At 43.6% G+C, this 12,262-nt stretch overlaps 1 protein-coding gene across 8 annotated transcripts in view; it reads left to right on the forward strand.

Moving 5' to 3' along the window:
* Positions 1-12,262, forward strand: part of Mprip (myosin phosphatase Rho interacting protein) — a 127,282-nt gene that overhangs the window by 23,958 nt on the left and 91,062 nt on the right. For all 8 annotated transcript variants that reach the window (XM_090349387.1, XM_090349388.1, XM_090349386.1 and 5 more), the window contains exons 2-3: positions 6,876-6,953; positions 8,746-8,811. In XM_090349387.1, the coding sequence (XP_090205513.1) occupies positions 6,876-6,953; positions 8,746-8,811 (144 nt within the window). The remainder of the gene's footprint in view (positions 1-6,875; positions 6,954-8,745; positions 8,812-12,262) is intronic.

The following is a 12,262-nucleotide window of genomic DNA, read 5'->3' on the forward strand; positions in this document are numbered from 1 at the left end:
GCTAAGACCATTATGGAATCTATACAGTAACTGTAAGGTACTCTTCACCCAGTCCCCAGATGGTGACACCCTACAGCAGACATGTCCCTCCTAGCCCTGCCTCTGCCTGTCTGTCATTACTGCCTCTGCACTTCAGCAAAAGAGTTCTCACTTCCTATAGATTTCACTTCTCAGGAATGCTTGAGGGACTCACATAGCACGTCATGTGTGTCAACTGTGTATTGCCTGTGTGGATTGGTTCTTCTCTCATTCTGATTCTCTGTATTCAGGTGTTGTATTTAGTCTTTCGTGTGTGTGTGTGTGTGTGTGTGTGTGTGTGTGTGTGTTGCTCAAGGCTAGCACTCTACCACTTTGAACCAGAGTGCCTCCTTCAGTTTTCTGGTGGTTAACCAGAGGTAAGTCTGAGAGTTTCCTACCCAGATTGGCTTTGAACCTTGATCCTCAGAGGATCTCAGCATCCTGAGCCACCATTGCCTGGCTAATCCTTCCTTTTTTTTTTTTTTTTTTTGGCCGGTCCTGGGGCTTGAACTCAGGGCTTGAGCACTGTCCTTGGACTTTCTCAAGGCCAGTGCTCTACCGCTTGAGCCACTGCAGCACTTCTGACTTTTATTTTTTGCATGTGGTACCGAGGAATTGAACCTTGGTCTTCATGCATGCTAGGCAAACACTCTACCACTAGGCAAAACTCCTGGCCCAAGATCTTAGCCTCCTGAATAGGATTACACATGTGAGCCACAGGCATTTGGTTTGTTCTGTGCTTTTAAATTTGCATTTCTCTAATAGCTAATGATGAAGGTTGATGAAGACATTGCTGCCTATAAATTTCTGTGAGATGTCATTTTTACTGTTGATAGGTCTTTATTTTAGATATTAATCCTTTGTCTGATAGGTAGCTGCCATATATTTTATTTTTACTTGTTTTTCTAGTTCTGGGGCTTGACTCTGGGCCTGGGCGCTGTCCCTGAGCCTTTTTGTGCTCAAGGCTAGTATTCTACCACTTGTGCCACAGCATTACTTCTGGCTTTTTCTGAGTAGTTTGTTGGAGGTAAGAGTCTCATGGACTTTTCTGCCCAGGCTGGCTTTGAACTTCAATCCTCACCTCTCAGCCTCCTGAGTAGCTAGGGTTACAGGTGTGAACCACTGGTACCTGACAACAAATGTTACATACTATTTCCTGGCTTATCTTTTACTTTCATCTAGGGCCAAAGCAAAACTTTTTCATTTTAATGAACTCCAGTTTTATCAGCTTCAGTTTATTTCCATTTTGAGTTAGGTGTTTTAGTTTGCTTGTGGATGAATCATAGCTGGAGACCACTTATTGAAAGGCTATCCTTCATTAAATTGACTTTTCTTTTTCTTTTTTTATTTTAGACTTGGCCTTGTACTTGCTAGTCATACCCCTAGCTCTTTGTGTTGGTTGTAGTTATTCTTCAAAGGGGGGTTTCACCTGGACTGGACTGCAGTCCTATTTGTAACTTTTCTTATTACTGGGATGACAAGTGCATACCACCATGCTCAGCCACCGTACTTCCCCACTTCCCCAGTGGCTTGAGATGGCAGGTACATGCCACTGCCCAGCCGTTGGTCAGGATAGAGTCTCATGAACCTTTTTTCTCTGGGTCATGAGGCTTGAACCCTGGGCCTGGGCGCTGTCCCTGAGCTATTCAGCTCAAGGCTACCACCACCCTATCCCTGGGCCTGTTCTTTGCCACTAAGCTCTTCAGCTCAAGATTACTGCCCTACCCTTGAGCCAAGCCCTATTTCCCACTTTCTAGTGGTTAATTGGAAATAAGAGTCTCATAGTCTGTAGTGCCCTGGCTGGTTTTGAACCACAATCCTCAGATATCAGCCTCATGAGTAGCTAGGATTACAGATGTGAGCCACCTCGCCCAGCTTCAAACCACATTCTTTTTCTTTTTTTAATAAATAATTTATTAACATTGATTTTTACATCATATTTCAAATGACATGTTTAACAAGTATTCAAGAAGGGAATCTATATACAATCACTGGCACTTAGTTTTTAGTCATTCTTTTTTTTATCTCTATCGTCGAAGTAGCTAGAGTTGCACACTTGATCCACTATGCGTGGCCGTGGAATTACTTTTATACCTTTGTCAGAAATTAAGTTTGATGCATTTGTGTTGTCTTAATTCTTCATTTTCTCTTCTGTAGCAATGGTCAATGTGTCTGACCACTCATTCTGCATTGTTCTAAATACCATTGGTATATGTTTTGTGAATGAGTAGGTCAATGATTCTCCTTTTATTTTTAAATTAATTTAAATTTATTATTATTATTATTATTTTTTTGTGCTGGTCCTGGGCTTGAACTCAGTGCCTGGGCACTCTCTGTGAGCTTCTTTTTGCTCAAGGATACTGCTTTACCACTTGAGCCCCAGCACCACTTCTGGCTTTTTCTGAGTAGTTCATTGAATAAAATATCATGAGCTTTCCTGCCTATTTTGGCTTTGAATCTTTTCTTTGGTCATTGTGCTAAAATTCTTTTTTTTTCCATATATTTTTCTTGTAATTAATAGAAGGGTTACATTATATTCACCAGATAGAAGGTGCATTACTTCTCATTGTGCTAAAATTCTTAAAAGTTTCTTGCACTATATTGAGTTGAGAATGGGCATCACTGTCTAGTTCTATAATTAATTATATTGCTGAATTCTGTTTGCTACTTTTGTTCACTTTTGTATCAGTATTGAGTTGTATTTCTTTCTCTCTCTCTCTTTCTTTCTTTCTTTCTCCTCCTCCTCTTCCTTCTCCTCCTCCTCCTCCTCATTATTATTATTATTATTATTGCCAGTCCTGGGCCTTGAACTCAGGGCCTGAGCACTGTCTTTGAGGTGTTTTTTTTTTTTTTTTTTACCACTTGAGCCATAGCACCACTTCTGGCTTTTTTGAGTGTATGTGTTACTGAGGAATTAAACCCAGGTCTTTGTGCATGCTAGGCAAACAAACTCCCAGCCCCGACTTTATCATTTTTTTATTTTTACTTTATTGTTAGGGTGATGAATTGAGGGGTTAATTACATTTGTAAGGTAATGAGTACATTAATTCTTGAACATTGTTACCCTTTCCTATGTTTTTCCACTTTTTCTTCCCCCACCCTCTTCCAATTTGTAAAGTTCATTTCCAACATATTGTCTTGTGAATATCGCTGAAGTTGTATTACTTTGTAGTTCTATTTTCTTTTTTCTTTTTCTTTTTGGGCCTTGAACTCAGTGCCTGGGCAATGTCCTTGGGCTTTCTCAAGGCTATCACTTAAGTACCACAGCATCACTTCCAACTTTTTTTCTGTGTATGTGGTACCAAGGAATTGAACCCAGATCTTAGTGTATGCTAGGCAACTACTCTACCACTAGGCCAAACTCCAGGCCTTCTATTTTCTTTTTTTTTTCTTCTTCTTTTTTTTTTCCAGTCCTGGGGCTTGAACTCAGGGCCTGAGCACTGTCCTTGGGCTTTCTCAAGGCTGGTGGTCTACCACTTGAGCTACAGCACCACTTCCAGCTTTTTTCTATGTATGTGGTACTGAGGAATCGAACCTCGGTCTTTGTGCATGCTAGGCAAGCACTCTAATACTAGGCTAAACTCCGAGCCCCAGCTAAACCCTCCCCCCCCCCGTAGTGTATGTGATACTGAGAAATCAAATCCAGGGCTTCCTGCGTGCTAGGCTCTACCACTGGGACACACTCATGGCCCCAGTAAATGATTTCTTTTTTTTTTTTTTCTATGTATGTGGTACCGAGGAATCGAACCCGGGTCTTCATGCATGCGAGGCAAGCACTTTAACCACTAGGCCAAACTCCCGGCCCGGTAAATGATTTCTTAAAACAGCTTTTACTGTGGTCATCCTGTACAATTGACCCATTTGAAGTATACAATTCAGTGAATTTTGGTATATTCCCAGAAGTACAGCCGCCAACAGAGTCACTTTTAGAACACTTGTCTCCAAAAGAAATTCTGTACCTTTATCATCCTAGTCCCCTACTAAGCTAAAGTTTTGCTTTTTCTAACGTTTCACTGGGCAGCACCAGCTTCCTAGTCAGCTCCTGCCAGAGTGCTTGTTCTCGTACTTTGTGTCTGCCAGGACACCTTTACCATGTTTGATTGTAGAGCTTGAACTCAGGACATGACCTCTGTCCCTTAGCCCTTCAGCTCAAGGCAAGCACTCTACCACTTTGAGCCACTGGTGTTTTGCTGGTTAATTGGAGATAACAGTCTCAGACTTTCCTACCTGGGTTGCCTTTGAACCGTGAGCCTTAGACTTCAGCCTCCTGAGGTTTACAGGGATTAGCCACTGGTACCTGGTCCCTTTACCATCTTCAGAATCTGATCTGTAATTTATGATTGTGGACCAGCCAGGTGGTGTGGGTAGGTCCTTCGTGTGTAGCACATGACTGTGAGCACAAGTAGGCCTGAGTAGATACTTGTTCAATGAATAATGTTGCTAATGAGAACACAGACCTGGAATCGTGGTTTGGGTTGTAAAGGAACTTGAATAAGATCTCTCCTGTCCTTTTTTGGGTAAGGTCAAGTGGTTGTAGTTGGTGACGTGATGTTGTCCTCAGCCTACAGTCAGAGGCTAGGATGATGGCACAGAGCCAGGCAAAGAGGCAGTGTAGCTGTCCAGACTGCTGAGCTGATATCTCAGGTATGGGATTGTACATGCCAGTGGAGAGGCCATGCAGAGTTCACCAGGTACAGGATACACACAGTGAGAGGTCTGACTCCCACGCTGTGGATGACCTTCCATGGGGGTCCACTTAGGATACACATCTGGAGTGGTTTGGAGAGTATGCTTGTTCCCCCTCCTGGGGACTGGCTGGGCACTGCTGGTGTCACTTTAACCCTTGGTCTTCTGCCAGCACTCATTCCTGTTTCATCAAAGCAGTCTCTTCTTTCTGCAGCCCACCCTACTCCTGGCCCATAGCCCTTCTTACCCACTCTATGCATGGGAAAATTTAGTGCTCCCAGGGGCCTAGAAAGGGCCTGTGAAAAGAATCCAAGAAAAGAGGATTCTTGGCTCATTTAGAGGCTGTGTGACCTCCAGCGAGCAGCCTGCCCTCTCTGAGTCACAGATTCCACAGCTAAATGTGATGGGGCTTCCCAGTTGGGAGATTGTTCAATAAAAAACATACTAAACTGGGTGCCGGTGGATTATGCCTGTAATCCTAGCTTCTCAGGAGTCTGAGATCTGAGGATTGTATTTCGAAGCCAGGTGGGCAAGAAAGTCTACAAGACTCTTCATCTCCAACTATTCACCTACAAGCCGGAAATGGAGCTATGACACAAGTGGTGGAGCTCTTAATCTTGAGCAAAATGCCCAGGGACAGTGCCAGACCTTGAATTCAAGCCCCAGGATCAGCACAAAAAAAGAAAAAGGCATTTAGGAGCCCCTTTGCAGCTTATTCAGAAATAGTTGCGTGAACAGCAGTCAGGGGGTTTGTGTTACTGCTTCCCAAAGGATAGCAGGCACATTGGCCCTGATACCCCTTTGTTAGCCCTTCTCACCAGCTGGATGTGGCTGTAAAGGAGGACAGAGCAAGTGTATCTGTCCTATCCTGTAAGCAATGCTGAGCTTCTATTGCCAGGGTCTGGGAGTGGAGGTTCTTTGCACTAAAAACATAACTGTGCCTAACATTTATGAAGGTTTTACGGGCCAGACACCATCTTAGTGTTTTTTTCTTTACACAATTTTTATTGAGATACAGTTCACATACCATAAAATTCACCCTTTTAAAAAGCGCAATTTACTGGGTTTTAGCATATTCACAATGTTGCGCAAACATCTCCAAGATCTCATTCCAGAACACTTTTATCACTCCTGAAAGAAAACTCATGCCCATTAGCAGGCAACCCCTCCATTCCTTTCTCACCCCTGGGAGCCATTAATCTGCCTTCTGTGGGTCTGCCTGTTCTAGATGTTTTACGTATGGGGAGTTCTACAGCATGTGGGTCTTTGTGTCTGGCTGTTTTCAAGGTTCATAGGCTCCATAGCTTGTACCAGTACCTCCTTCTTGTCATAGATAAATAATATCCACTGTGGGGACAGACCACAAATTTGTTCATCCATTTATATACTGGCGAATATTGTAGGTTTTCCTTCAAGTGGTTTTGAGAAATGCTAAGAACATTGAGGTAAAGGTTTTTATTTGCTTCCATGTTTTCATTTCTCTCAGGTGCATATACCTAGGAGTAGGATGGCTGGGCTCAAATTAACTCTGTGTTTAGCCTTTTATAGAATTTCCAGGCTGTTTTCCCAAGTGGTTGCATCATTTTACCTTACTATACTGGGTTTATTTGCATTATCTTAATCAGTTCTCACATGAACTGCATGAATTTCCTGAGGTGTAGGTTCTAGAACTGTTGGTATCTCCACCTTTCACATGGGAAAAACAACTCAATGAAGACTTGAAATCCTGCTACTTGGTTGTAGCAGGTAGCTGATGCCTTTGACTGATCTGGGCTTTGGTTCTTCTGGGCGTTGCTTTTGTTGTCATTTGTGTTATATTCTTAGTGTTGAACACATGCTGGCATTAACATATTATTGAATGCCATTTTTTTCCCTGATCTTGATGTCTTGATCAGGAACTTAAGGGAAGCTATGCCTGTGTCTTCTGGAATATTATACTTGGTGGGTTATCAAATTCATGAGGTTTTGTGTTCCCCTTGTTAATACTGGATGCTACAGAATCCCTGTAGCCTCTTATTCTCAAACATCTACTTTGTACACACATCAGCTTGTGGCTAGGGTGTGAGAGGTAACTTCCTGCTTGTTAGCTTGCCTGGCTTTCTTGCCTGGCTCTCCCACACTGGTCCAAAGTTGCTGATGATCTGCCTTTTTTCCCCCCCCCTCTCTCTCAGGCAAAACCCATTTATGGTGGCTGGCTACTCCTGGCTCCAGATGGGACTGATTTTGACAACCCAGTTCACCGGTCTCGGGTAAGGACACCAGAGTGAATATTCTGAGTAGGAGAAACCACACAGAGAAGGGTCCATTTGAGGACAGATTGGTGAGATAGGAGAACAAGAAAGGAATTGAACAATTGCTCTGTGATGCCAAGGTTAGCAAGGATCCACTCATTTAGCAGACTTGTTTCAGAATCTTCTCTTCAAAATGAGCCATTTTCATGTGGGTGTCACCTGTACTCTTAAACCAGTTAAGTGGGAAAGGCGAAGGAGCAGTGGAGTACATGTTTGTACTGTACTAATTTGGGTTTCAGTTCTACAATGCCAAGACCCTGCCTTCTGATGCTCCCTCCTGACCTACGGGCTCTGCTCATGAGTACTAGTGGGATGGGTCCTGGAATCCTAACTTCCTCTCTCACTAAGCTGCGTATTTCCCTTATCTCCTGGGGCAGGTCTCTGCAGATGCTTAAACCAGCATTATCCTGACCGTGGTTTCTTTTTGTGCCAGGAAGCCCCTTTGAGTCCAGCTCCAATTAAAATGCTGTCCTTTCTTTTTCATGCACTGTCTTCTTGTTATGAACTACTCCAGTGCCTGCTTCTCATCTTCGGAGCTTCCCTTCCCTTTCCCTTTCGTTTCTTCTGCTTACTCCCTTCCCCATCTTGGACAGGGCTTCATGACTACATATTCTGGCCCCACAAGCCTGGCATAATATCTCTGGTCTTTGGATGTCCTTCTGGAGTGGGTTTAGATTTCAAAGATTATATTTAGGAAATGCTTCTGGAAGACAGGCCCAGGCAGCCCCACTCTGCACATGTAGCCTAAAAGCAATCCCTGCGTGTCTTGCCTTAAGGCAAGGTCCTATTCCTGTCACTTCGGTGGGAGATAGATTTAGTCAGATTGCAATTTCCAGGGAGCAACTACCCTTGTTTGTGCAGAAATGCCATTTCCAATTCCTGATGGGAGAGTCATTATTGCAAATGATATAATTCTGCTCTAAAGTAAAGACACATACATTGTTTACTTTTATGTTGAGAGTAGGTCCTGAATCCTGCTGCTAACATTGGGATTTAATGGTGGCCCTTGTCAGTTGTGATTTAGCCCATAACCTTGTTTTGTAGACTAGGCCCTTTCTCCACACAGAAAGCGTATGTCCACTTACACAGTCCTTTTCATTCTGGCCCTTGGTTGCATTTGCCTGTTGGCAGTAGCTCTGTGGCCTGCCCTTTGGATAGTGAGTGGACGTGCCGTTTTCAGTCAGTCACACCCTGAATAGTGGGGCTGCTCCCTCTGGTCTTGCTTCTTCTCCCTTTTTATTTTTGCTAGTTCATTCCATCTCTGTGAATTCTGGAATCTGATTGTCTTCCCATCTTCTGGCAGATCATCAGAGTACCCCTTTTCATAGCAGTTTCCTGGATATTTTCAGCAGTGGTGAATCAGTGGTATTATTCTCAGGTTATTCTAAATAATGTTGGCTCATTCATCCATAAGTATCAACATAAATCATGCAACAGCTTTTTTGTGCTTACTGCCATGAATACAGAACAATGATCACCATGTGGTTAACAATAAAAAGAGACTTCTTATTAAATCTTGATAACTCCTGTGGAACCACATGACATGTTGATTTGGGTCCCTCTCGTGCCCCCAGCATGGCTAATCAATCAGTGTGCTTATGTGTCTTTCTATTCCTGTCATCCACCTCAGAAATGGAATCCATGGAGCCAGCATTCCATAGATAGGAGTTTGTTAGATACAATGCCTCACCCAGGTGAAATCTGGGGCCAAGACCCTTAACTGCTACTCACTGACTCTGTTCTGTTGCAGAAATGGCAGCGACGATTCTTCATCCTTTATGAGCACGGCCTCTTACGCTATGCCTTGGATGAGATGGTAAGTGTCCTCACCACTCTGTCCCCAGCCTTTGTCAAGTCCCCTGTGGGTGTAACTGGTGGCATCATGTGTCAATGTAGTCCTACTCTAATTTCTGTTTGGGAGGTACCAAGTAGAAATAACTCTGCAGATAAACCCAGGTAACTCTGGGTTTGAGGCATATCCTTCAATGGTCTTGAGTAAGAAGTACTGAGAGAGGAAGTCACTTCTGTTTAGGGTTATATGGAGTTTGGACTTGGCATTAGGGAAGTCCTGGGTCTCAGTGGAGATTTGACCTGACTGTGAAACTACAGGTATGGGTGGGGACAGGTGGGTTCATGTGCTGTCTTTCCAGGGCTGCCTGTCAGTTCCTAGTGTGAATGGTTTCATTTGTCACATAAGATATTGGTATAGATTTTTTTGGCTGATGTAAGAGGTCTTCTGGCCTTAGGATCAGTATTCTAGTCACCAGGCCAGAGGTATAAGGATCCCTTTGTGCTCTGCTACTTAATGTAGTTTTTCACCTGCTTCCAGAGTGTTTGTGATGCTCTTACTCTAAAGGACAACCTCCTTAACACAAACAGGTGAAACGTTTGGCTTTTTTTTTTCCATTCGTGCCAACTCTTGCCTTTTTTCTTCTACAAAGGAAATTTCTCTTCCTTAGTTAGAAGTATGGCTGCATTTTTAAAGGGTTAAAGATAGAAAACTGCCTCTTGCTGTGCTACTTGAGTGGATAACGGTGTGGCTATGCATGTGCATACATGTAGGGAGCCTTTGAAAATTGGGACCATCCTGGAAAATCCAGTCATGCTGTGTCAGATAGGCTAGCCTCACTTGTTACATGCAGAGGTTGTTTCTTTACAGTGGTAAGAGACTAGTATATGTGAATGGGATAACTGCCATCCAAGGAACTATAAGGACATTTGGGGATGATCATTACAGCTCACATTATAACTGGCCTGAATGGGTCTGTTTCCTGTTCTTTGTGGTACTTTGTCTACTCTTGATCTGGAGACCATTAATAGTATGACCCTATTCCTGGTATCCTCTGTTTCTTGTGTGTGTGTGTGTCTGTGTCTGTGTCTGTGTGTGTGTGTGTGTGCATGTATGCATGCATGCGTATGCCTGCCTGCCTGCCTCTGTCTCTGTCACACACACGCACCCCATACCACACCACATCATTGCATTTTTGGAGGGGGTGGTACTGAGGATTGAACTTAGGGACTTAGGTATGTTTGGCAAGTGCTGTCACACATGAGCAATGCTCTTAGCCATTTTGCTTGTGTTTCCTTTTTCTGCCTCCATCTCCTTTTTCTCCTCCTCCTCCTTTTTCTTTTTTAGGTCTAAGACTGGGACTCAAACTTTGTACATGTTGTTTTTACTCATAGACTAGCACTCTACTGAGCTGTGCCACCAACACCCCCTCCCCCCATTTTGGTAGCTGTTAACAGGGCTTGAACTTGAAGCTTCAAGCTCCTGTTGGGCCTTTTATTTATGGATGGCATTCTACCACTTGAGCCATATCTTCAGTCCAGCTTTTTTTGCTAGTTAATTGGCAGTAGAGTTGGGCTCTTTTGACCTGATTAGCTTAGAACCTTAATCTTCAGAATTCAGCCTCCTGAATGAGTAGGATTACATATGTGAGCCACTAGCATCAGTTATCTCTTTTTGAGGTTTCATCTATCTTTATCTCAGCTGACTCTAAATTGTATTCTCCTGCAATTTCCTCCAAAGTAGCTGTGATGATAGGTATATGCTTCATAGCTTGCTTCTTAAAGATGTTTTGTTTCCTAGTTCTTCTGGTGAGAGTTTGTATTCAGTGAATGGGCTGCTGAGGGTTTTGCCATAGAGCCACCTGTGATGCAGAGTGGTTTGAGATGACTGGATTGGAAGGATGATAGGATGGTAAAATAGGAGAGCAAGATGAATACCGACATACCTGTCCTTGGGGTAGGACACAGGTCTGAAGGGGACAGACCTTACTTTGCTCTTGACACATTTCAGCCTTAGGGTGAAGGCTGAGGTCTTATGATCTTTGAGATTACCCTGCCCTCCCTAGACCTGACTGACCTTAAGCCCTGCAACTGGATAATAGTATAGAAGAAACTTCAAGTGATCATTGCATTGTATTCAAGCTGAGCTAAAGCTGTTTCCTGGACTTTCCTTGGCGACCAATTACTTTTTTATTTTTCGCCAGTACTAGGGCTTGAACTCAGGGCCTGGGTACTATACTTGGGCTTTCTCAAGGCTAGTGCTCTGCCACTTGAGCCACAGCACCATTTCCAGCTTTTTCCATGTATGAGGCACCGAGAAATTGAACCCAGAGCTTCATGCATGCTAGGCAAGCACTCTCCCTCTAGGCCAAACTCCTAGCCTTGGTGACCAATTATTGAAATCCGTTTTCAGGACCAGCTAAGTTTAGCAAAACCCATTCTTCCCATTGTCTCAGTTGCACAGCACAAAGAAGGTGACTATTGGGCAGCCTCTATGTTGGCATAAACACAGAGCACATGCCAGGAGTTCTGATACTGCACAACCTTCATGGTCTCCCAACAGCCTGTTGTGAGCTGGCTAGTATTTCATGTGGTATGGGCCAAACATAGCCCAGTGTCAGACATGTTGGGGATAAAAGAAGCCCCAGGAAAGACTTGGACCGTTCAGAGGGCATTAGGGTATTAGATCTTCTGCACTGGCTGCTTTCTGACAGTTGACCTTGGAACTGGAGTGACTGGGTAACCAGTTGGTGGTGTTCTACTCATATGGTGAGTGATACTCATGCGCACCTCCAGGGGTATTATTTCCACTAGTAAAAACCAGCAGTGGCAGTGGTGTTGAAATGTTTTTAAAGCATCACGTTGGGCTTATAAGACCTTCCCTGTTGCATCAGGAAACTTATATGAGTAGAAAGCTGCAAGGAGGCCATGGTTATGGAGGCCAAACAGTAGGAGGCATGGAAGCCCTCCTTAAAGAGGCTGGGAAAGGTCTTCCCCACATCTGGTAGTCTGTATCAAGGTTTGTCCTTGATAGCCAGGATGAGCGGACATCCAGATGAGCCTGTGAACTCTAATTTTGCTGCCAGCTTTCTAGTGCGGGGTTGGCAGCATCCTGAGACCTAGAGTAGGAGAGTCTCTGCAGGCAGTTTCAACATGGCTAGACTCAGCACAGAATTCTTCCTGGCAATACCTAAAACTGGTGGTATTCCATATATCATTCCTTGATGATATATGGCAATGCCTGTAGCTATCTTTGTCACAATCAGAGCAGTGATATACCTAGTGTTTAGGGAGTAGAAGCCAGGGATACTGTAATACCTTACTATGTACAAGGCAGCCCTACACAACAAATAAGTATTGCCAAAATAATAGCAATACCAAGGGTGAGACCCTTTGAATAATTGGGTCAGTGATTTACTTAAATTTTAATTAATTACTATTTATTATTGCTATAATGCCTGTCTTGGAGCTGTCTTGGA

The sequence above is a fragment of the Megascapheus bottae genome, chromosome 17, assembly GCF_031878675.1.
Source record: "Megascapheus bottae isolate mThoBot1 chromosome 17, mThoBot2.hap1, whole genome shotgun sequence".
Classification (NCBI taxonomy): domain Eukaryota; kingdom Metazoa; phylum Chordata; class Mammalia; order Rodentia; family Geomyidae; genus Megascapheus; species Megascapheus bottae.